We start from the raw sequence: 26,456 nt of genomic DNA, 5'->3' as shown, positions 1-26,456 counted from the left end.
CACCATTTCAAATGCAATATTATAAAGCTCCACATTAGGGAAGGCTAGGCCTCCTTTTCTTCTCGATCCATAAAGTTTTTGCATGGCGATTCTAGGTTTCTTTCCATTCCATAGATAGTCCCACCAGCTGTTGTCTGTCAGGGTCGGGGGGCCTGGGCACTGGTGCCCCCCGTGGCACAGCCTGTGACTCCACCCAGTGTGGACGGCCCCAAAGGTGGCGTTTCCTCAATCCTCAGGGTCTTGCCATGTCTCCTTATTGCCAGTAGTAAGAGTGTGCAGGTGTGTGTGTGTGTGTATGTATGTGTGCGTGTATATAGAATGGAAGATGGGAGGGAGGGGCTTTCTTTATTATTGTTCTATCTTTCTTGTGTAAAGCACTTTGTGCTACATGTCCATGTATGAAAAGTGCTCTATAAATAAAGTTGATTTGATTTGATTTGATAGAGCGAAAATATTGTAAATTGGATTACACCCTAAAAGAGTTTGCACTTTCATTAGGTGGTTCACAATCTTAAAGGGAAGTGAAAGTCTGTCAAATGTTGAACTGAGGAATGATCATGTCACAGAGTCAGTGGCCTCACTGAAGCATAGCATTAAAAAAACACTTTAAAATATGTAAACAACAAGATAAAAAGGTGCCTTAACTTAAATATATTCCTGTTTGAATGAATTGAAAGAATAAATAAAGTTATTGGTACAAAGTAAACTGGCCCTAAATATAATTTACAGAACTGAGAGTAGGATATAAGTATCTCATTAGCACATTCTCCGTATACTGGTGTTCTATAATGAGGCTGTGGCAGCTCCTGTTAAGAGACAGCTTTGCAGAACAAACACAGGCAGGCGAGCACTCACTCTGTTTGGACAAACTCTGAAGTGTGTCCAGCTCTTTGGACACTGAAGTGAGGTTGGCATTCAGCAGGTCTCTCTCTTCAGACACAGAGGACAGCTTGTCATTACTGGCCTGGAGACGCTCCGTCAGGATGGCTTTGATACTGGAGTGTTCTGCAGCTAAATCCCGGTCTACAATAAAATAAAGATTGACTCATGCATTGACACCAATACTGACTAAAGGTTCTATATCTGAGTCAAAATCATTCTAACTTGTACTAAGACTGAGAAAGATGTTCATTCTGCTCATGCAGTCTATGAAATATCAACCTAAAGGCTGGAATGAACTTGAAGTCCAAACAGTGTTGTACATTCTTTATGATAATATCCTCTGATGTTTCCTCAGCAAATATCTAAATACTGAGCAACCTGCACCTGAATTCAAACATGGTTCAGCTCTTGATCATCCACAGATGTTCAAACATGTCATTTTGCTGCACTAGCTGCTTGAATATATCTCTTTTTACCATGGCTGTAAAATCATATTCATAAAGACATGTTCATCTTTCAGAGCAGAATAATGCTCCTGAAATCACAAGTTCAACCTGACACTGACTGATGAGAAACAGACTCACAGGTGACACCGAGGATGATGAGTCCAACCAGCAGGACAACACTGAGCAGCCCCAGACAGAGAACCACGGCTCCATGAAGCCTCCTCTCTGAGCTCCTGGGACCTGAACACAGAGAGGACATATCATGATCATAACCCCTGATAATACACAACATCAATATGCACAACCCATGTGTGTGAGTGAGCATTCTTACCTGTCTGATTTGTTGAAGGTGTTGGGTCGACAGGCTTGTTGTAGTCAACATTTGCATAGATCTCCTCCATCGCTCAAAAGGTAACCAGCTCTCTCCTAAACGGTCAGCTCATGTATATGATGATGGTGGATTTAACTTCTCTCACATTTTTCAGGAAGTCACAAGTTTTTAAAAGTGATGAAAATAGTTTGCACCGGAAACACCCACCGCTAACTCAATATCTTTAAGTTCCACATCTGTGTAAATGCACATGAACATGTACAAATAAGGCTGTGTTCCTTTTCAATTGACACTTTTCTAAAACCTTGAAATAGTTGCATTACATTGCATATATATATTTCAGGAGGAATTAATGGACTATTTCATGTTGGATCACTGATTTTAAACTACCTCAAAACAGGAGTGAATGAATGTGTGGGGAACCTCCAGAACCCATCTTTATATTACACACATGAGCTTTATATTTTTTATTTATTTCTTAACTTTGAAATGCAAAGAAGTGGCCTCACGTTCATTCGAGTGTGTTCAATTCATTCGCATGTTTATTCCATGTATATAGTGACTAAAGTTAGAAAACAAAAACCATAAACTGCTTTTATTTTAATTTGGTGGACCTTCTATTATTTCATTTTTTTTAAATGAGTGGCCTGCATTCAAGAAATTGTCGCAGCGGATGTCCGCTTTAATTTATTTCTTAACTTGGTCACACTTTATTTTACAGTACATTAATAAGACTTAAGAAGCCGTATGTATGAAATTAGACAAACACAACATGCCAATAATATGCAAAGCCATACTTTGTATGAAATTAAACAATAACAATATACTAATAAGACGTAACAAGCTGTACTTTGTCTCAAATTGGACCACTAGAAATAATGTAATCTTTATTAGACAGTAAACAAGAAAAGTTATACTGTAATTAGACACCATATAGCCAACCCAAATTATGCTGTAATCAGAAATCGCATATAAAGTCTTATTACTTATTAACGTACTGTAAAATAAAGTGTGACCCTCAATTTTGTGTGTAATGTCCTGTCAACTGTTTCTGTTGTTATTTTCAAGAACAATTTGCCTGCTGAATAATGTTGAAGACAAAGACGAAAATATACTCTATTGTCCCCCTGGGGAAATTTGTCCTGGATGGCGCACATATATGCCTGGAATCGACCCATGTTCCTGCTGCAAAGTCGTCCTCTTTAATGGTGTGGCGACCCCTGTTGGTGTTTGACAGTGGGGTCTGGAGTGGGTTGCTGGTTTGCAGGGGGTTGGGCCAGCCTGGCAATCTGGTAACTGAGAACACCTGGGCTGGTGATCCGGTTTGCCACATAAGCAGGTTCTTCATTCATTGTGTTTCTCTCATTTCCCTTGCAGACAGTTGCCTGCCTCCCCGGTCGACGCGGCAGCCTTAAGCTTCAGTTCTTTTGGGTTTTCTTTTATGCACCATACAGCATCCACACACACCATATTTACCATGCATGCACATCCTACACCACTGATTATACTGACTCTCACACCTCATGTTATTGTATTCTCTGATTTATCTTCACTGTTGAGTTAAATAAACATGCTTTTGTTGTACCTTTGAACAGTGCATCTCTATTGTTTGTCATGGCCTAGAGCCAGCTGTGACAATGACGCTGGAATGAAAATACACATATAGACTGTATATTCTATGAAAAATAGACTACTACAGGAATGAATTAATTTGAAAAGTTTATGCAGGAACCATATTATGATCTGAGATTTATACATTTTTTTTTTTATGGCTGTCACCGCAATGGTTAGACTGGCTTCACTTCACAGTAGTGAGAGTTAAATACAATAAAAAAATTGAAGCAGGGGAAAACAGCCTCAGCACTCTATGTGTCACTCAGCCAGACAGTGTTAGGGAAACTATTAGCAAGGAAAAAAACGTATTTGTTTTTTGTTTCATCATTCAGTAAGCTGTATCTTTTAAAGAGGTCATATGCTTTTTGGGTTATGTAGAATAGAGAACACTGCCCCTGCACTGCCTGAAACACCTGGTTCTGTAGAGTCAAAGCTCTGAAGACTTCTGACAAGACTGATTATCACAGTCTTGACTTGAGATATATTTAGAAGAAGCCTAGTCACGCAAAATGTATTGCTCAGTGAGTTTTTCATTTATTCTATTCTAATGTCTAATTATAGGTGGTACGTAGCAGAAGACAGTAATTAATAGATATTCAGGTCAGTGGAATTAATCTGAGCCACAGAATACAGGGAGCAGAGGAGGCTGCAATCTAACTGCATTTGTGCGGTTTACTTCAGTGATCACTGTATCTGCATGGCTAAATGTCACTAGAAGAAAGTAAGAATGTTTTTTGTCATTTGGATGGAAAGAGGCGTGTTCTGAAAATGGGTAGCATGCACTTCTTCATCCTGTAATTTTGAATTTGCTGGCTCAGAGAGTAAAAAAGGAAGTGCATGGTGCAGCCTGTATGGCGCCCTCCTTTTTGCAATCGTAATACTGCCATTTGGTTTGTCTTCCTCTTTCAGTATGATGCAGTGTTACAACACAGTTTTGGGTTATCTGGTAAAAAAAAACTCTGATATGGTGCGTAAAAAGAAAATCACATTTTCACAAGCAAAATTGATGAGTCTGAATTGGTCAAAGCAGTGCAAAGCAATGTGAGCATAAAGGTCTTTATTCAACAAGTTGTCCTGACTGAAAAAAAAAGTAAAATCTGGATGGCTATGTAGGTAATATTCAATCAGTATAACATAGGTTCAACAAATGTGGTAATAATAAGGCTGCTCTGTAAGTCATGGCCTATGACTCTACAAGTGTAGACAAATACATATGTAACGCCCCTTAGTTACACACACAGTGTAATCCCCACATTTTTACAGCTTAACAATGTGTAGAGCTATACAGCCTAGTAGATTTCAGATATAGTTGCTTAGTTTCACCAGCAGGGTGCGCATTTATCTTAGACAAACGCTGGCAGCGCCTCTAGTTTTCTTGTTTTTCTTCTCTGCTCTAGTTTCCTTTCCATGCACTGATGCACACCAGAGCACCACATGATAGTGATGTTCGATACCACCGATTTCCTTTCAGATTAGGTGCTGAGTAAAAATTTAGGCTGGTGTCGGCGATACCGATCCGAAACTTTGCGCAAATACACCTAATGTGTCTGGTAAATCAAAAAAAAAACAAAAAAACAAGAGTGATCTAAGCTTTTTTGCCTATGTGAGATTATCTCAGTGATACATATATTACTACTCCAAGCTGGACTCATGCAGCTATTTGTTGAAGTTGATGTATTTATTTCGTTACTTATTTCATAAACATATTCATTAATTTGAACAACTCCAACAGCAACAGTTCTTAGTGTCGCCTAAAGCTCCACATTTTCTCTCTCTGTACCTGGACAGTGCCTGCAACAGTGAAGGACTCCGCCAGAGATGACTGTCTTGCCCCAGCAGCAGCACCTGACACTGTGCTCTCCTCTCCTGTCCGCCCCATCATAAATGCCTCGTAATCTGTGTTGTGTTTTAGCCTGAGGTGTTTCACAAGGTTTGTTGTGTTGACACAACTCCTTACCGTTTTTACACAAACATCACAAACCGTGTCTTGTACAGCTCCGCACTTGACTCCGTTTACGCTCTGCGATTGTGTCTACAGACTGAGACTGGGTGACTGAGCAGCGCTTACACATTACGCACTTACCCAGACGGAAGAAAAATTAGTTCCCACCAACCGCTAATCATTTAGACAAGATCTCAATAGATCAGTTATTTTCCACTGTGTTCCTGTTAATGATATACATTACCTCAAATGACTTAAGTATCAAAAGTATTGATATTCTGATTTGAGAATCAAATTTTAGCGCATAAAGATCAGGTATCGGCGGTATCGATATGTCAGAATCAATCCGTACATCACTACCACACGAGGGACGAGCGAGTTTTTTTGCCTAACCTGACCTTGTGGATATTGATTTTTATCGAGTGAAAACTCTGGTGAGTAAATGATATGAACGATTAGAGTAGCATGCTAGCAATGACGACCATGTCTAATTACTTGCTTATTTATTGAATATGTTTACATTGTGTATAGTTATGTTTCTGTGGTAGTGTTTAAAAGCCAACCAGAGACAGATAAACATGTTGTTGAGGTTGAAAATGTATTTTGTTGTTTAGAATTACACAATAAAATGACATCTGTGTTAACTGCGCTAGCACATGCTATACAGCTAAGAAAGCTGGTTTTAACTGGTTTGAGCCGGTTGTTGAGCTACAACAAACGCTGCTGTGTGCATTTGAGTTACAGAAGATATTTAATTTCATTTTCTTGGGGAAAAAAACATGATTGAAAGTCAGTCATTTCATAATTTGTGTACATTAAGCTGTGATTAGTTAATAAAAACCCTTTAAAATTCATATACATAATTGTGTGTAGGTTAAAGTTATACTGCAGCTGTATATGATACTTTGTCATTGAATAATTCATGTTCATTGATTTAAGATAAAAAGAGAATTAATACTGTGCAGTTAAGATAAATAGATAAATACATGAAAAAGAGAGATTAACAAGATTAATAAGATTTCAATTAAAAGAGATGCTATTACTACTTCCCTATGCATGTTTTTTTTGTATGAGTGGATTCTGATGGCGAGCCAGAGCCTAGACCAGTGGATTGTGGAGCGGGACACAGGCCTATATGTGTGGAGGGTGTGACGTCAACAGCAGCTTCACTGTGCATTGGAAGGAAAACCTCTTCATACAGATAAGACATAAAACATAAAATCACACTACCCGGGTAGATGAACAATTACACAATACACGAAGATGAACTATTACACAATCACACTGAAGAAGGACGAACTGTGAACATTGGCTGAATCCAGACAGGACTTTTTTGGACTCTCTTCAAGTTGTGTCGTCTTGTCACCAGAGTTAACCCATTATTATTTTGTGGACCTTATAAGTGTAACATGAGCTCTTTCAGGAACATACATGTGATTTCCATTTGATAGAGAATGAAATAGTAACCTTCACATCAGATATCTTGTGTACAGTATCATCATCTTGACATGTTAATTACAAATACATTAGAGTTCTTACACTGAAAGTACTTGGCTGTGTCGTGGAAACTGGCCGCTGCATTTATTTTGTGCAACAAGAATTTTGATAAGACATGCAGACCCTTCAGATATGAGATCAAGCAACTTTATTATTATTATTCTCTCCCTACTAACAGCCTGTCTTAATGATAGAATAAGGGGTACAAATGCTCAAGCTAAGAATTAGCTAATTCCCATGTAATTACAAGCAATTCAGTTTCATCTTTTCTGTAACAAAAACTCAAAACCTTTCAAAACTCATGTAAATACTGAGGCTTTTTGGCACAGATCCACGGCAGAGAGTTGTCACAATGCACATCATTCCAGCTTTCTTTGGCATTCACCCCAGATCTGATTTGTACACAGTCCTCCTCACCCCCCGGTCCATTATTATTAGGCTCACCTGTTCTCCAGTACCTGTCAGAGCAGTGACAGAGAGAATCATGACACAGTTTATCTCTGACATGAACACAGACCTGATACAACGTTTCATCACAGAGGTCCATCAGCCTCGGAGAAATCACATTTTTCTGGGTCCCATATTGTCAGCAAGTCACTTCTGCATCTTAACAGTGTCACATTTGTAGTGTTTTCTGAAGAGATTGTCCAACATTAGTTGTTCCAGTAGTTCCCCAAAAAGCCTTATGTTTACATTCAACATTATTAAAAACAGTTGAACAAAGCCAGGAGACGTCTTTAAAGAACAACAAATTCTCCAATTGTGGGTCGTCGGGCTGGACACTTGGACCAACAAAATATCAAGCCTTTGTAGAGGGGACTGCTGTTTGTCTCGTCAAATAACATACTGTATTCATCATGTAATTTGGAGGACTTGTTAAGTTCTCTTATTGTAATAACAAAATATGCTAAACTGCTGCTCTAGCATTAGTTATTCACAATTCAGGAGTGTCTCTTCATTGAATGGAGAGCCAAGAAGAGCACTGAAGGCCTTTCTTAATGGAAAGATATATTTACACTTCTCACAACTGGCTCTGCTGGTGGGAGTGCTGTTCTACCATTAGTTTCTCTTTCACTTTATTCAGTTAAGACTAGATGTGCTGCAGTACAAAACTGCCACGTTTGGAAAAACCTTTATTGCAGACTTGCAAACTGACTTTAACTGCAGTCGGTTAGTCTGAGAGAGAGCCAGGATTAATAAACTGGAGCAGCCTTGCAATACATAATATTTCAGAGCATTCTGATGTCAAATTAAAAAAAAAAATCGAAAATGACAGAGTCAGTTTTGAAAAGAAAAAACTGAAAATCTCTTGCAGAATCCTTCAATGATTTGATTTCTAAATGTCTTGTGCCATGTCAGTAATAAAATCTGAGACGGTTCTCCGAGACAAACTGACACTTTGGAACAGCTTGATTTTTTCTGGCGCGAGCAGCTCCACAGCGGCAACGAGGCACAAATTCCCCCTCGGCATGAGGTTTCAGCTTCTTAGCAATTAGCTCACTCACCACGACAAAGCTAGCCTGCTTCACGTTGTCCTGGTCCGCTCGCGGTTTGGATAAAACTGCTTGCTGGCCAATCAAACTCGAATAGCTGCAACTTTATCCACGCACACTTGTCCTTTTAACTCATTCAGTTTGGCATGTTTTCATTACTGCTGGAGCATCCCCACAAACCAGGCAAATTTTTCCTGAATTAATTTTTTGTGAATGTATTTACGGAATGCCTCGCGGGCTGGACCAAACAGTCTTGCGGGCCGTATACGGCCCGGAGGCCGGAGGTTCCCCACCCCTGCTTTAAGTCCTGTAAATTGCGAGGTAGGGCCTTCATGAATCTGACTTGTTTGTCCAGCACCTCCCACAGATGCTTGATTGGATTGAGATCTGGTGAGTTTGGAGGCCAAGTCAACACCTCAAACTCATTGTTGTGCTCCTCAAACCATTCCTGAACAATTTTTGCTTTGTGGCACAGCGCATTATCCTGCTTAAGAGGCCACAGCCATCAGGGAATACCGTTTCCATGAAAGGGTGTACATGGTCTGCAACAATGCTTAGGTAGGTGGTACGTGTCAAAGTAACACCCATTAAATGGCAGGACCCAAGGTTTCCCAGCAGAACATTTCCCAAATCATCATACTGCCTCCGTCGCAGTCGATGTGTTTGTGTTTTACTGGACACGAAGCAAGTGTGTGTGTGTGTCCATGGGTGTTGGCAGCTATATGTATATATATATATATATATATATATATATATATATATTAGTGCTGGGCCGTTAACCGATAATTTTCTTATCGCGCGATAAGAAAATTATCGCCTTTAAACTACTCTCAAAGTTAGAGGATGAGGGGCTGGAGCTTCTTCTCCAGGCGGCCACAGGTGACCCATCTTATAAACTACCTGCGAGGCGAACTATCTTAAGGAGAATCAATGACCAGCACGTGGTTGGACATTTCAAACACAGTCCGGCCAACTCAGACGAGCTGAATGCCCAGCAAGCCTCCCTTGAACAAGCCCAGGAGTCACTCGTGCAAGACGTTCCAACAGGTTGGAATTCCACCCTCGCGATGATCAAGCGCTTGAGGCGCAACAGAGACGCAGTGCACGCAACGCTGTCCCAGCAGAGCCACAGACTGACCCTCCCAACAAATGCTGAATATGAGAAGTTGGCAAAGCTTGAGGAACTGCTAGAGCCATGCAGGTATGGTCTACAAAGATAGCGTGTTCATGAATTGGCATACAAGTTCTTTTAAAACTCACTTTATATTTAAGAAATGCATGCCCTTAAATGTAATATGATTCAGAACTTAAAAAAAAGTGTAATCCAAGTTAAATGAATTAGCCATTAAGAGTGTCTGTGTGTCTGTGTGTTTGTGTGTGTGTGTAGGTACATCAATGAGCTCCTTGGTGGGGAAAAGTATGTATCCTGCTCTGTGGTTCTCCCTGCCCTGTGCCACCTTCAGCAAGCGATGAAGATCTCAGATGAGGATCCTGCCTACATTGTGCGATTCAAGGCTGCCTTCACCAAGGACCTCAACCAGCGGAGGGAGAAAACAAACTTGGAATGGCTGAAGGTATGTCAGACTGACCAGAAGATAACTGTGTTGTCTGACCAGTATAGACTTTTTAAGCCGGTAGATTAGTCAATGAATAGATGAATGAGCCCTGAAGAAATATGGAGGTTGGATTTGAAAAGTAACATTTTCATCCTATTTTCTTTTTTTTATTTATCAAAGGTGGCTACTGCTTTGGATCCACGATTTAAGGACCTCAAGTGCCTGCCCAGAGCAGAGAGGGAGCAAGTGTGGGCAAAGCTGAGTGAGTTGGTGAGGGGAGAAGAATCTGCTCTGCAGCTGCCCAAGAAGGAGAACCCTGAGCCACCCAAGAAGAAAACAGCCCTGCTACTGATGGCATCAGAGTCAGAGTCAGAAGAGGAGACACCAGTAGACAATGCTGTGGAGAGGTACAAGGTAGAGCCCAGTGCTAGCTTGGATCAGTGTCCACTGAAGTGGTGGTCAGAGCACACTGCTGTCCATGGTAAGATGGCCCACATTGCCCGAAAGTACTTGGGGACTCCTGCCACTACTGTCCCATGTGAGAGACTGTTCTCATTAGCAGGCCATATTGTACAGAAGAGGGGATCTAGTTTGTCACCAGAAAATGTGAACAAGCTGGTATGTCTGAGTGACTGGTGGAAGAAGGAGAGGTAGAGGTTGGACTGATTGACTCAAGCCATGTCACAAAGTTACTGACTGTAAACAATTCTTCATGACCTCTCATGTAGGCCTACAGTTGTTTAATTAATGTCATATTATCTCAGAAATGGGGGTTGTTCAAATTGCCTACTGGTTACCTACTTGTTAAATTGCTTGTACTGGTTAAATTGCCTACTGGTTATTTTGTGTTTAACTGAATAAACAATTCCATTAACACAAGTACATCTTACTGAACATTATTTAACATTTTCATACCAATTATCACAGTAGAACAGCTTTATCAAGCAGATTTTGATGCATTTTTGAAACAGGAGATGGGATCCTGGTCTAATGGACCAGCTGGCCTGAGAAACCCGTTCTCAAGGACTTACTTCTGGTCATTATTTAAGTTGCACACACATATTTTGAATTTCTTCATCAGAATTCAAATGAGCCATTTTAATCTAGATTGATCTAGATTAACTCCAAGATTGCAGTGAGATTAATCTAGATTAAAAAAATTAATCTATGCCCAGCATTAATATATATATATATATATATATATATATATATATATATATATATATATATATATATATATATTAGGGCTGTCAAACGATTAATTTTTTTAATCGCGATTAATCGCATTTTGTCCATAGTTAACTCGCAATTAATCGCAAATTAATCGCAATTTTTTTTGCACATTTTTTTCTGTTCTAAATGTACCTTGATGTATTTTTTAATGTTCTTAATACTTTTAACAACATAAGAAAGGGCAAATATGCTTGCATTATGAAATTTTTTTTTCAACACTTCAAATCATGCAGGAAAATAAAAGGCCTTTTTTGTTGTCTGCTTTTGGCAGGGGGGGGGCTCTCTGCATCTGCCGTGTGTTTGGCTTGCAACTGATATTTGAGACTCAATGTACTTCGATGGTAACTCATTTCATGTCGATAGTACATGCAGATAACTTTTGTCCTATCAACCGAACCATCTGGCTGTTTTGAAAGTAGTTTGCCGTTCATACCGTAAATTACCAAATAATATCCGGGTTTCAATTATCCACAGGGTCCCTTTAAACGTCGGTGCAGATGTATATTTTGATAAATAACGGCCGGTTCCAAATAAATGTCGGGTCTAATTTATTATTTTTTTAAAAATTAAGGAAGAAGAGGTGTCCACTGACACTGCACGTTTTTCTTCTTCGTCTTTTTCACGCAGTGTGCTGCTTTCTGTCAGTCAGTATCACACTGATGATCACCATGGCTCCGGTGCAGCAAAACAATAAAAAGTACCACTTGAAATTCAAACTGTCTGTCGTAAAATATGCAGAGGAAAACTCGGGAGAAGCAGCCGCTAGATGTTTCTCTGTCGACCAGAAGAGAGTGAGAGAAACGGAGCTTGAGCGTCTGTCCGAGGAGGACAGCAACAGGGCCAGGCTGCCTGCTGGAGGAAGGAAGAAGGCTAGCGAGGAGCCTGAGATAAACATGCGGGGATGAGTTATCAGCAAACGCGCACGCCATGAGAGAGTGTCCCACAAAATGATCAGGGTGATGGAGAAACAAATGTCCGCCACCGTGAGTGACAGCAGAGATGAGGAGTTTGCAGCGAGTGCTGGTTGGCTGAATCGTTTCCTCCGCCGCAACAACTTCACTTGCAGAAGGATGCCAGAGAATTCACAGAGAAGCTGGAGAAGTTTGTGACATTTTCATCCAGGATTATTGTGAGGAAGGAATTAAACGCCTGTACCAAATTGCCTTTTGGTCTGTTAAGTGATTGAAACAACTAAACCCCCCGGCTATTATTTGGTATTTTACGGTAAGTCCTTTCTCAATTTCCTCACTTTTCAGTCCACCGTGTTCTTCCCGAACCGCCAACCCTGCTGCATCTTCTTCTGATTCCCTTTCTGCCACCCTCTGGATCAAGACTACAGGTGCCACTGACGGCCGTAAATCTTTCAATGCGCGTTTTGTTTTTTGTTTTTTTATACCGAGCGTTAATCACGCGTTAAAAAAATTAACGGCGTTAAGAGGATGTTGCGTTAACGCGTTATTAACGCGTTAACTTTGACAGCCCTAATATATATATATATATATGTATATATATACACTGTAAAAAATGTCTGTAGAAATTACGGTAAAAAACTGTCAATAGCAACAGTAAAATACCGTAAAATAAAAAAATTGTATATCACTGTAGTAAATACATTAAAGAAATGTATTTACACAAAGAATTACCGTAAATCAAGAAACAGTAAATAACTTAAATTTTACGGCCTTACTAAGTAGAAAATATGGAATTTACTGTGAATGTTATAAAAAGTTTGCTAAATTCACGGTAAAATACCGTAATGTCACAAGCGTGTAATTACCCTAAAATTGACGGTATCATTCTGTCTGAATTACAGATTTTGCTGATGTTTACGTTTAAATTTACGGTACAAAACCATTAAATCATACCATCATTTGTATAGAAAGTAGAATGTTAAAAAGTATGGTATATTTAAGCAATACATCATGACAGGCCGTGGTATGTGCTTATTATATCACAGTTAAGGGGCATTGTTCGGGCCGACACAAAGCACTTAATGCAATAGAAAACTATAAATGTTGTATTATTGTCAAAACACAGTGAATTAAGATAAGATTAACTTTATTGTCCCACAGGAAAACATAGGCCTACAACAATCGTTAGAGTTTATCATATAGAGTTTTATTGCAACATTGTTAACACATCCTTTTTGAATAATATGGAAGTCCATTTCCGCCACTTGATGAAAAAAAATTATGAGATACTAAGTCAAAATTATGAGATACTAAGTCAAAGTATCTCATAATTTTTGTCAAGTGGCGGAAATGGGCTTCCATAAAATAATAGTATATTTTATTTTATATCTTTCTTTTGTATAGTGAAAACACAATTTCTATTTTTATTTTATTCTTGTACATGTCCTTTATTATATGTAAAACATGACAATGAAAACGTTGTTGTGTTTGTAGTTGTTCGTGTCAATAAAGCTTTATTGAATTGAGGAGAGAGACAGAGAGAGAGAGAGAGAGAGAGAGATGACCGCTGAGTTAACGGAAGCTAGAAATTTTGAATTTCAGTTCACCGCCATTTCTTCGCGCCCACAGGAGCAGTGTTTGTTGTTGTGACAGAGAGACAGACACACAGACACACAGATAGATAGATAGATAGATAGATAGATAGAGACAGACAGACAGACAGACAGACAGACAGAGAAGAGAGAGAGAGAGAGAGAGAGAGAGGACCGCGAGTTAACGGAAGCTTGAAATTTCAGGTCACCGCCATTTCTTCGCGCCCACAGGAGCAGAGTCTCTTCTTCAGGTAAGCACATTCACAGCTCATTGAGACTGTCTGATTAACGTTAGCTAGCCGCAGAGCCACGTTAGCTCTTATTCGTTGACTTTCAAGCAGAGGAGTTCAGGTAGCTATATCTTAAAAGTTGCTGGACATGTCACTATCTGCTTTTTGCCGAATAAAAGAGTCACTTAAGGGCTCTGAGAGGTCGCTAGCTACAGCTAACGTTGCTAATGCTAGAAAAATGTTTAGCTGTAACTTCTGTAGCATGTCGGTTAAGACTTTGATAATGGAGAAACTGGTTTACTCTTAATAAAAGATGATACAAGGAAACTTGGATGTATTACGAAGGAAACATTTATTGACACTTGATCTAGGCGAATTCAAAGATAACATAACAAGTGAGAATGATCCCTTTAACACCTTAGCCATACAATTTTTTAACAAATAATTTCACCTTCTCCACAGCACGGTGCAGCTGGATAATGTAAGGCAATCAACTTTGCAGGAATGCGGTATGGCCAGTACTCTGATTCGTCGTCATCGTTATCAGCACTCATCTTCAGTGAGTACATTTAAATAGATTAGCTTCTGAACTGGTGCTGCCATTAAATGTTTTTGTTTCTTCATACCTGTCAAATACTTACATGGCCACAACAATAATTATGTCTCCCATATATGTCTACTACCCTGTTATCTGGAGTTCCTTAAGGGTAAATCCTCAGAACTATCCTTAAAAAAATCAAAATCACTGATTCGATGTCAAATCCAAAGGATTGTGTGTTTTCAGCAGTAGTCACTCTCCACAGTTTCTCCCTCAGTCTCTCTCAATCTATTAGATCTGCTAAATCTGTTAACTGTTTTAAGCGCCTCCTGAAATCATATTTATAGGATGGCCTTTTTATGAGATTTTTTAAACCTACTCTTCATTCACCATTTAATTTTTTTTCTGTTCCAACTTCTTTAATTAATGTTTTGTTTTTTGTTGTTGTTGTTGCGGGAAGCACTTTGCAACAGTGTAAGTGCTATATAATAATAATTATCATTATTATCATTAACAATTTTTTCTTTGTTGTCTTTCTTTGTCTGGTTGCAGAGAGATTCATGCCAGTCCAAAGTAAACACCTGATTGAAGATTGCTGGTGAATTTTCAAGCAGGAATGATGACAACACCTGCCCAAAGTTCCAGTTTCCTTAACATTGTAACATGTCTGTATGAGACTCTGTCCCACCTGTCTTCAGTCAAGTCTGGACCCAATGAATCACCAGTCTTGTCAAGGCTAATTAGAGGTAAGCTATGGTTTATGTCAGTGTAGCAAATGAGTAGATGCAAGCACTCAAACTACACTCAATCGATCTCCCTCAAGTGAACGGTGCCAACAGCTTCATACAAACATACAGTAGAAAAAAAAAATCAGTATTATGGACAGGATTCAGGATTTAGGCTGCAATTCGACAAGGGTGAAACAAATACTGATGATCACTTAGTCCTGAAAAGTGGCTGTTTCTACTTTTCACACTAATACAATAAAATTAATGAAATACTCCTGATGACCTGCAAAACTATATTCCAGAGTGCTGGTTTCATTCTATGTATAGCTCATTGGAGCTCAGTTTAACAGCAGAAGGCTGAATTTATCTCTGTAGGCATCATGCTCAGGCACTGCATCAATCTAACCTTTGCTTTGTTTCTTTTTTCTGGCTGCAGAGAGGATCATGCCAGTCTACAGTGGACACCAGATGGACAACACATAAGTCTTCAAGCAGAACTGGTGACTGCTGAATGCTTTAAGTTCCAGTTTCTTGAACACCATGTCCATGTTAAGAGCCCTCTTCAGCCAAGTCTGGACTCAGTGACTCATTAGTGTTGATCAACACAGGGCAAGTGGCTCCTTTTTTCATGACGTTTATTTCTTCTACCATGGACTATCCTTCATATGTATGGACACACACTGTCTTTTGAAGATGTCAACACTGCCTTGTGAGTATACTGGACAAGTTCTGTTTTTCAAAGAGAATTTGTATATGCAAAGAGATGTTCTTAAAGTTTATCAATTATAGTCTGTACTTTGGTTTACAATGGGCTTAATTGGTTATTTCCTTTATAATTTACCATTTGCATTTGCTGACTGTAAAATCTACGCCAACAAACTGTAATTCCATGTGTGTTGTACCATATTTTTTACAGTGAAATTCTGGCAACCACAGCTGCCAGTATTTTACCGTAGTTGAACTTTGCAATAAAATACCGTAATATATCTTACAGTTTTACCGTGTTTTTTCACTGATGGACTGTAATTAGGTTTACAGTATATATGTTATTTTTAAAAGAATTTACCGTAAACAGGTTTATATGATAACTGTTATTTTTATAGCAAATTACCGTAAACAAATAACAGTTCTCTAATGTGAAATTTACAGTTACATTGTGACCGTATTTTCTACGGTAAAATTCTGGCAACCACAGCTGCCAGCATTTTACCGTAAATTCTACAGAATTTTTTTTACAGTGTATGTATATACTCAGACAGTCTCTGGCCAGACATGGTTTCGCTGCTATTCATATGCTAATTACAGCCATTAGCACCTCCACGAGCTCCACATATGTCATGGTTCGTTTCCGTCAATATGTCGCACAGACAAATGTGACGTTCACAGGCTGTAAATTGTCGTTCACTGCCTAAAATTAGGGAGATTTCCGGAGGGTTTACGGGGACAGAAATCCCACTTTTCATGCAGTACTAACAGGTGCTATGATATAGAAATAATCAGTATTAATCAGTTAACCTGTCAGTAGTCATAATGTTATGCCTGATCGGTGTATACGTGTCTATATTCAAATAAGGTGTTGAACTGCCTTACCCCACAGTCAGTGGAGTTCCATCGATCCATTTCCAGGTCCCCTCCTTTTCTCTGTCATTCAAACCAATCCAATTGTCTGCCTTGATGGTTTTAGAGATGAACTCCTGTTCAAGGTAAAGGAAATAAAGCCATCAATTCTATGATATGATAAATATCATTACTGTAATCTGATCATCATAGCTAATACACAGTTCATTGCAAAAGATGGGAGGGCATGAATCACTTGGTGTTCTCTACATGAGGAAAAAGATACATGTGGGTGAGGCAAACATCATTCTGAAAGAGGCAAGGGGAAAACAATCTGATTAGCCATTTAATATCACTAAAGGTGATGTCAGACGGATAATTGTTTAATTGAACCACCCACGTTTGAATTATAAATGTTTACGTGTCTTAGAATAGCGGTTGGTAACAACTGTCAATGTCTATATGTCTAGATAATATGTTTAGAGAAAGACGTAGGGAAAGGGAAACTAGATTAGCGCCTGACAACCCTCAGCCTAGAAGCCCCATATACTGCATATGCCACCAGCCAATTCTACTACATGTCCACCTCCATCTCCTACCTCTGAAGAGTGTATGCAACTTGGCAGGATTTGTCTCACCCCAGCAGAAAACCAGCAGAGATACAGAGGTTGACTGCATGTGCTGTAGATAAGCTGGACATGCCATCTGCCTCTCCCTCCATCTCCAAGGAACTCTCTTGTGGCCTCAACAGACTCTCCCACTTCAGGTACTGACCAACTCAGGTGCTGATCGACTCTGACTTTGTCTCCCAAGCTAACATTCCTACTGAGACTCTCCCCTCCCCCAGGACGCACTTGAAGCTAGATTACTTGCTGATATCATTCATTGTACTTTCTTTTCCTGTACTGATGTGCCTCCAGAGGTAGTATCGGAGGCACGGCACTGGCGAACTAAACCAGTGTGAATGGATAAGCCAACGGGTGGGGTGGGGGCACTTTGATTTGGTGGTGTTGTGTGATAATTATACAGATCCTTCACTCAACAAAATAAAGAGAGATGACCCACAAAGCAACGTTACAGGACCAAACAACAGCAACACAGTAACTGTAACTGTCTTTGGCAACTTATATGAGGAAAAAAACACTGCAGTTATATGTGGAGAAGTGTCTGTCACCCTGCATGTACCGACTCTTCGTCACATTTCTGCCCGAAAAACAGCGTCTGTCACCATCTAATCCACCATCACCATCTTTAACTCACCAGGTGTTTGTGTTGGAAAAAATCACCTCAACTTTCAACCCTCCTGACTGAGACTTCAGTGAACTGTCCCCGAGAAAACAGCTTCTCTCCCCGCAAGTGAAAGAGTCAGACAGGGTCCTGTTTAGTGATGTCGACTATGTAATTATGTAATTTAGTAATCTCAACAACATATTGAAACAGCATCCATGATTATAAACAGTCAGCAGGTACATGTTTAGATTAACAGGTAGACACCAGGGGAAACACCTTGAAAAAAAACCAAACACATCATCATCATCACGCTTAACGTCACACCTCTTGAGGATCCACTACTGTGTTAATTACACAGCGGTTTGTCTTTACGTTAGAGCTGCTTGGCTCTGTGTGAACAAACAATGGCTTTTCAACTTGTGCGCATATGAGAAGGAAATTAGTGGAAGACAGGGTTTAACACTCCTCTCGGCCAATTCCAGGAGTACCCAGTCATGCCTTTTGGTCTCACCAATGCCCATGCAGTCTTGCAGAACTTGGTCAACTATGTTCTCCGCTATATGCTGAAACAGTTTGTGTTCATTTACTTAGACTATATTCTCATCTTCTCCCAGAGTCAGAAGGAGCATATTCAGCATGTTTGTTTGGTTTTCCAGAAGCTTCTGAAGAACAAATTTCATGCGAAGGGGGAAAAATGTACCTTTCACTCTCCATTCGTGCATTTCCTGGGTTTTGTCACTGAGTGAGGGCAGGTGAAGATGGACCCAAGCAAAGTGCAGGCAATGACTGATCGGCCGACTCCTGAGAACCATGAGCAACTATCCTTGGTTTTGCCAACTTCTATCGATGTTTCATCTCTAACTACAGCCGTGTGGCAGCCCACCTGACTCAGCTCACTTCCACCAAGCTCCCCTTTCTCTGGTCCTCTGAAGCTGAGGAAGCCTTTGTACATCTAAAAAAGCATTTCTCCTCTGCTCCGGTGACACCTAAGTTGGAGCTGTCTTGTCACAGCGATCGGCTGCTGACCAAAAGCTTCCTCCCTGTGCTTTCTTCTCCCGCCGCCTACCACGCCTACGACATTGGCAACTGTGAGTTACTGGCCATTGTTCTTGCCCTCCTAGAATGGAGACATTGGCTGGAGGGAGCTGCCCATCTTGTCCTCATGTGGACTGACCATAAGAATCTCGCCTTTGTGCGTTCTGTCAAGCAGCTGAACTCCTGCCAGGCTTGCTGATTGTTTCTGATTGATGTCGTTGTGATTTCTCTGTCTCTCAGTAATTTGTTCCCTTACGTTTTTTGGGGGGCAAAAACTGAGGTGCGCATAAAGTATATAGTTGGGTATAGAAGACATGCAAAGTCTATTCTATTTACAAGTCACAGATTTGTCTCAGAGGACTTTACAATCTATCTAGGCTCTAAAAGGAAAAACTCCACACTACCTGTTTTTCAACAGTGTCAATGGTCACCAGCTCTGCTCCTCTGTCTCTGCAGTCTTGTCTGCCATTTTCCCAAGAATCAGTCTTAGTGGAGAAGAGATAGCAGGTACAACTAAACATCTTCCATCCTGCAGGACAAACTGGAAAAAGCATCAAACAAAGTGACATTAAAGATCAGACAGGGGTGCTGTTTAGCTCAGTTGGTAGAGTGGGCATCCCATGTACAAAGGCTTGGTCCTCACTGCAGCGAACCTGGGTTCAACTCCCAGCTTGGGGCCCTTTGCTGTGTGTCACTCCCCCTCTCTCTCATCCTGTTTCCTGTCATATCTTCTGCTAATCTATCAATAAAGCCATATAAAGGCCAAAACAAATATTAAAAAAAAACAGACAAGGTCCATGTTGTTAAGCTTGGGATGATGTGGATCAAATTCATGTTCTTTGGATGAAAATGTTGTTAACTGATGTGCTAATTAATATTTGTTATATCATGGACAATACATCAAAACCAGGAACAAAATAACTCATCATCAAAAACAGAATGATATTTTTAATGACAATAATATTTTGAATGGAATCTATTGACACCAAGATTTGCACACTGTTAAATCATCAAGATGTGTTGAAGAGTTGATCCAACCTCTTTCCCTGTTTGAACTGTAAAAACATGTTGATTCAAACAAAGGTGTTTTTTTTCTTTCTCAAAACTGAACATTAACTATCACCTTTAAAGGGACTTTAATCAGCGTGCCCAGATGTTTTTATCTTGGAGGGCTGAATCACTGTTGTGCTTTACTATTAATAAGGCTGGAAAATAACACGTTCATTTCAATTAATTGATTACAGATAAAATGACCTGATCAAAAAACTATTGCAGATGAATCGTGCTCTATGGCGTCCCTTGCCATTACATCACTGAGGTTAACAACAGCTTTGTGAACATGATGGAGGCGATAACCAACCGCTGCTGAGCAGACTGGATGGAGAAGTCCCACTCCAGTCAGTGTTTCTAACTGTCAAACTGTTGATGTTCTTTCTCAAACCAAATAGATAGATATAAGTGTCTAATCAGCAGGTCTCTCTCTTCAGACACAGAGGACAGCTTGTCATTACTGGCCTGGAGACGCTCCATCAGGTTGGCTTTGATAGTGGAGTGTTCTGCAGCTAAATCCCGGTCTGAAATAAAATCAAGATTGAGTCATGCGTTGACACCAATACTGACTAAAGGTTCTGTATTTGAGTCAAAATCATCCTAACAACTTGTCCTAAGACTGAGGAAGATGTTCATTCTGCTCATGCAGTCTATGAAATATCAACCTAAAGGCTGAAATGAACTTGAAGTCCAAACAGTGTTGTACATTCTTTATGATAATATCCTCTGATGTTTCCCCAGCAAATATCTAAATACTGAGCAACCTGCACCTGAATTCAAACCGACCAGTATTCCTGCTACATGTCAGACAGATTGATCTAGTTGGCCTCTTCGTGACAGTGGAATAAAAATAGACATTTAGACTATATGCTATAAAGAATAGACTACTAAAGGAATGAATGCATTTGAAAAGTTTAGCATGGATATTAAGACCAAACCACAATGGAGTGGGGCTACATTAAAACGGAACTGTTACAGGAGCAATGTTTCGTGCAATTATGAATTTTTGTACCATCAGAGGACTGAAGGTTCAAATATCAGCTCCATATGTGATTGATTTGATTAATAACGCACAAAGCTTGTAATTTATTTAATTATTTTTAAATTGCTTGACAGCACTTACTATTAAGACTAGTTCAAATCTTAATTGTTTTCCCTGTCGTGTCAATTTGCAGGGAGGGATATTTTTTGAAGTTCAATAACTGCTTGGTTCACTTGCCTCTCAGGTCCTCCATAAATGCAATACTTTTGTGCTCCCTCACGATACTTTCATTAGTATTATTTCCTACTCAATAAACTCAAAAAGTAAGGCAATAAGGAAAGATCTTCATAGAGCGAAAATATTGTAAATTGGATTCCACCCTAAATGAGTTTGCATTTTCTTTAGGTGGTTCACAATCTTAGAGGGAAGTGAAAGTCTGTCAAGTGTTGAACTGAGGAATGATCTTGTCACAGAGTCAGTGGCCACATTGAAGACATAGCATTAAAAAAAAAAAAGTATAATATGGCAACTATTAAGATATCCAAGTAAAAAGGTGCCTTAACTTAAATATATTCCTGTTTGAATTAATTGAAATAATAAATAAAGTTATAGGTACAAGGTAAACTGGCCATAAATATAATTTACAGAACTGAGAGTAGGATATAAGTGTCTCATCAGCACATTCTCTGTATACTGGTGTTCTATAATGAGGCTGTGGCAGCTCATGTCCTTCATGTTAAGAGACAGCTGTGCAGAACACACACAGGCAGGCGAGCACTCACTCTGTTTGGGCAAACTCTGAAGTCTGTGCAGCTCTTTGGACACTGAAGTGAGGTTGGCATTCAGCAGTTCTCTCTCTTCAGACACAGAGGACAGCTTGTCATTACTGGCCTGGAGACGCTCCGTCAGGTTGGCTTTGATAGAGGAGTGTTCTACAGCTAAATCCCGGTCTGAAATAAAATCAAGACTGACTCATGCGTTGACACCAATACTGACTAAAGGTTCTATATTTGAGTAAAAATCATCACAATTTGTCCTAAGACTGAGGAAGATGTTCATTCTGCTCATGCAGTCTATAAAATATCAACCTAAAGGCTGAAATGAACCTGGAATCCAAACAGTGTTGTACATTCTTTATAATAATATCCTCTGATGTTTCCCCAGCAAATATCTAAATACTGAGCAACCTGCACCTGAATTCAAACATGGTTCAGCTCTTGATCATCCACAGATGTTCAAACATGTCATTTTGCTGCACTATCTGCTTGAATATATCTCTTTTTACCATGGCTGTAAATTCATATTCATAAAGACACGTTCATCTTTCAGAGCAGAATAATGCTCCTGAAATCACAAGTTCAACCTGACACTGACTGATGAGAAACAGACTCACAGGTGACACCGAGGATGATGAGTCCAACCAGCAGGACAACACTGAGCAGCCCCAGACAGAGAACCATGGCTCCATGAAGCCTCCTCTCTGAGCTCCTGGGACCTGAACACAGAGAGGACATATCATGATCATAACCCCTGATAATACACAACATCAATATGCACAACCCATGTGTGTGAGTGAGCATTCTTACCTGTCTGATTTGTTGAAGGTGCTGGGTCGACAGGCTTGTTGTAATCACCATTTGCATAGATCTCCTCCATCACTCAAAAGGTAACCAGCTCTCTCCTAAACAGTCAGCTCATGTATATGATGATGGTTGATTTCAATGTCTCTTCAGGTTTTAAGGAAGTCACAAGTTTTTAAAGGTGATGAAAATAGTTTGCACAGGAAACATCCACCGCTAACTCAGTATCTTCCACATCTGTATGGACGCACATGATCATGTACAGTGCTGCTTGAACGTTTGTGAACCCTCCAGACACAGTCACTTTTTTTTGTAAAAAACATTAAAATAACCTCTTTGAACATACATTCAAATCCCAATTTGTAAATCAGACCTTTAAAATAATGGACACGCACACAAAAAGGGATATATCTTCATTATTTAATACAACAAAAGTGTTTTTTTTCCCAAAACTGAAAATCTAATGTGTATATATCTATATATATATATATATGTATAGGTAGGGGCACCATATAGGGGGGAAAAATGTATACATGTATGCATAAATTATTAAACTATCATCATTGAGTATTAATTTCAACTATAATACAATTAATGATCTCTTTGTTTTTGGCAATAAAAGTTAAATATCCCCATTGACCAAAAAGTAAACATTCATATTGACCCACCAACCCCCTGTATCTGCATGAAATGGTTTGGTCCTGCCTTGTGTTTAGTTGCAGTCAGTAGATGCGCCAGAACTACAGTGATCACAATGTTGCCTAAATCAAAATCTGGTTTTCAAAAAAGGAAAGAGGAAGGAGAGAGAGGAAAAACAAAGTCTCCCAATAACTGTTCCCCTCCCCTGTCCTCCTCCCCTCCCTGTCCCAGTGAAGAAGGTGAGCAACACTGTTTTCAGTGACAAGTAGGGCTGCACGATTCTGGAAAAAATGTGAATCACGATTTTTTGGCTTAGAATTGAGATCACGATTCTCTGGCAAGATTTTTTTCACAAAATGTTTATTGCACTGATGAACTTGTACAACATGAGGGATTAAAGGATAGAAATTCAACAAAACAAAAAAAAACATTATAGTATGGCAGAGGCATACTACGATGCCTCTGCCAAAGCAATGGTTTTTTTGTCTTGTTGAAGTTCTATCATTGGATGAGAAATTATTTTTACAAAAGTAGAAGAAAAAATAATTAGTCTCCAAGATGAGAGGGCATCCTTTAATCCCTCATGTTGTACAGTGTTTATTGGGGCCGTATCCTTGGCTAGGTGATATGTGATAGCTGCTGTGGTCGGCTTTCTAAAACGGAGGCCTAATATTCCTCCTTTTCCAAAAGCCGCCTCTGGGGTTGGCGACTCGGTGTAAACATGTGACATGACGTGAAGCCCGAAGTTGGGCTGTGAACAATTGACAACGAATTTGTCTTCAAAATAAGAGCTTTACATTGCACCCAATTGGAGTTTAGAACTGGGTTCTTAGCGGGGGGCTTTTAATTTGAAAGTAGCGACCGTTCCTAGCTTGCGCTACAACAACAAGCTAGAGATCCAGGAGACGCTAGCATCTCTCTCAGCGGCTGTCCAGTTGCCCATCTAGCAGGCGAGGCGGCAAATCGGCGGACCAAAACAGACCCTCAATTTGCCACCCTCTGTCTAAAACCGCGGACCTAGCCGCCAAAAGGACGGGCAGATTGGCGGCTTGCTGCCCTGTCTAAAAACGGCTATAGGCTGGAGGGAGCAGCCCATCTTGTCCTCATGTGGACTGACCATAAGAAACTCGCCTATATGGGTTCCGTCAAGCAGCTGAATTCTTGCCAGGCTGGCTGATTGTTTCTGATTAATGACGTTGTGATCTCTCTGTCTTTCGGTAATTTGTTCCTTTACTATTTTTGGGGCACAAACTGAGGTGCACATAATGTATTTAGGAAGGTAAGAAGGCATGAGTCAATTTTATTTACAAGTCACAAATTTGTCTCGGAGGACTTTACAATGTATTTAGGTTCTATAAGGAAAACTCCACACTACCTGTTCTTCAACAGTGTCAATGGTCACCAGCTCTGCTCCTCTGTCTCTGCAGTCTTGTCTGCCATTTTCCCAAGAATCAGTCTTGGTGGAAAAGAGATAGCAGGTACAACTGAACATCTTCCATTCTGCAGGACAAGTTCTCTCTGGAAAAAGCATCAAACAAAGTGACATTAAAAAGCAGACTCGGTCCATGTTGTTTAGCTTGGGAGGTTGTGGATTAAATGCATGTTCTTTGGATGAGAATGTTGTTAACTGATGTGCTAATTAATATTTTTATCATGGACAATGAATCAAAACTAGAATGAAACAAAATAACTCATCATCAAAAACAGAATGATATTTTTAAATTACAATGATGTTTTGAATGGAGGCTGACCTCTTCTCAAGATTTGCACACTGTTAAATAAGTAAGATGTGTTAAAGAGTTGACCCCACCTCTTTCCCTGTTTGAACTTGAGGTGTCTGCACACTTACACATTCAGAGCTAATCTTTAATAGTGATAGTTGTTTTCCCTTACTGTGAGGTAAGAGAGATGGCGGATGTGATGTTTACATATCTAGGGGCCCCGGAGCAATTCAACAGCTCTCTATGTGTGTGCGTAAAGGTTAGCTGGAGGACAGGTCCATATGGAGAAATAAAACTGAATCTATCTCCCATACTAGTTGTTTAGAGTTGACTTAAGGTATACATCGCCATATAAGCATGAAGAGACAATTCGGTCCATTTCAGGCTGTAAGTTCCAAGAAGTGACCTCAGCGGAAGTTAGATAATGTACAGGAGGAGGCAGACTAATTTCTCCTTCTACAATTGGATAGATGGACCCTCAATCCACCAAAGTGACCAATAAGAAGAAGTGGGACGATGCAGTGATTAGACTTTAAAAAGGCCCGCACAAACGGAGAAGGGGGTGGTACTTTTCTAGATTTCCACGATCGAAGGATAGGATTTCTGTGAGAGCAAAGGATAAAGCATTGGGCAGAACTTTGTCATAAATTTGAGAAACCCAGGTAGCAGCTGTGCCTGGACGGACGCTGGCATTGAGATCTGTTTTCAATAAAGATTGCTCTAACATTCCACCAGCCTGGCTTCCGCAGAATCATTTTATCAACATACCATACACCGACACCTTTGATGAAGAAAGCCCAGAAACAGCCCAATTGACAGCTTGGACACGCGCCAGGGGTCCAGAGACTGACTTTCACCCCAGCCGGCAAACAAGATGAGCTTTTTCGCTCTAGGGGTCAAACTCAGGCTCTGGACAGGACTGTGTGTGTGTTTTCCAATTGCTGTCAAGCTGTAAATGACCAAAGTAAGGGGACGTGGGCAACAGGTGTTTAGTGTGTTGATACGGTTCTGTCTAAATTGTTGAAATTAAGAGAAGTAAAGAGAATAAGGAGAAACTGCAGAAGTGATTTGTGGACTAATTGGAAATACAATGCTGACAGTGGTATGGCTAAGCCTACACTCTCATAAGTCATGCGTGAGATTAGATCCTGTTTCCTACGCTAAAGTTGTCTCAAAAAGAGAAGTGAAGAAGAGAAAAATGTCAGGATAATATAGAGAAGTGAAAAGAGATTTCTAACAAAAGAGAATAAGAGAAATAAGTGAAAAAGAGGAACTGCTGTGGCAGCAATGACTGAACTGATGGCCTTCCGATGCAGACATTGTCATAAGACATGTGGGACATTCGTCTTCATTAGCTGCATGGTCCAGTCTCAAAGAGTAGAAAAGAGTATAAAAGCCTGGCCAGGTAGAAGAGAAAAGTGATGAAGACCACAACAAAGTTAGAATGAGAGAGAAATGTTATGTCAAGCCACTTGTGGTTGTGACAATAGAAAATTCGACACGTCGATGGGACGCTCGTGGACTCTAAAATAAACATGTGGTATGGCACTTGGTGGGCTGCTAGAGACGGTTTACCGTATTCTGAGTCCAACTAACCAACTTGCAGTAGATGTGCACGAGCTCTGATGAAATTCAGCTGAATAAGTGTTTGTATCTGTGAGAAGAAGAC

General features: G+C 40.0%; 2 protein-coding genes across 3 annotated transcripts in view; both read right to left on the bottom strand.

Annotated features, from left to right (window-relative positions):
- Positions 1–26,456, bottom strand: part of LOC115587497 (C-type lectin domain family 10 member A-like) — a 94,425-nt gene that overhangs the window by 11,255 nt on the left and 56,714 nt on the right. For both annotated transcript variants that reach the window (XM_030427346.1, XM_030427347.1), the window contains one exon: positions 856–1,023. In XM_030427346.1, the coding sequence (XP_030283206.1) occupies positions 856–1,023 (168 nt within the window). The remainder of the gene's footprint in view (positions 1–855; positions 1,024–26,456) is intronic.
- Positions 6,895–26,456, bottom strand: part of LOC115587498 (C-type lectin domain family 4 member E-like) — a 29,635-nt gene continuing 10,073 nt past the window's right edge. Inside the window, exons 4-6 of the mRNA XM_030427348.1 lie at positions 24,442–24,584; positions 16,584–16,687; positions 6,895–7,170 (exon numbers count right to left, since the gene is read on the bottom strand). Coding sequence (XP_030283208.1) covers positions 7,005–7,170; positions 16,584–16,687; positions 24,442–24,584 — 413 coding nt within the window. The 3' untranslated portion in view covers positions 6,895–7,004. The remainder of the gene's footprint in view (positions 7,171–16,583; positions 16,688–24,441; positions 24,585–26,456) is intronic.

Source organism: Sparus aurata, chromosome 9, assembly GCF_900880675.1.
Source record: "Sparus aurata chromosome 9, fSpaAur1.1, whole genome shotgun sequence".
Classification (NCBI taxonomy): Eukaryota; Metazoa; Chordata; class Actinopteri; order Spariformes; family Sparidae; genus Sparus; species Sparus aurata.
This window is presented reverse-complemented; position numbering and strand designations above follow the sequence as displayed.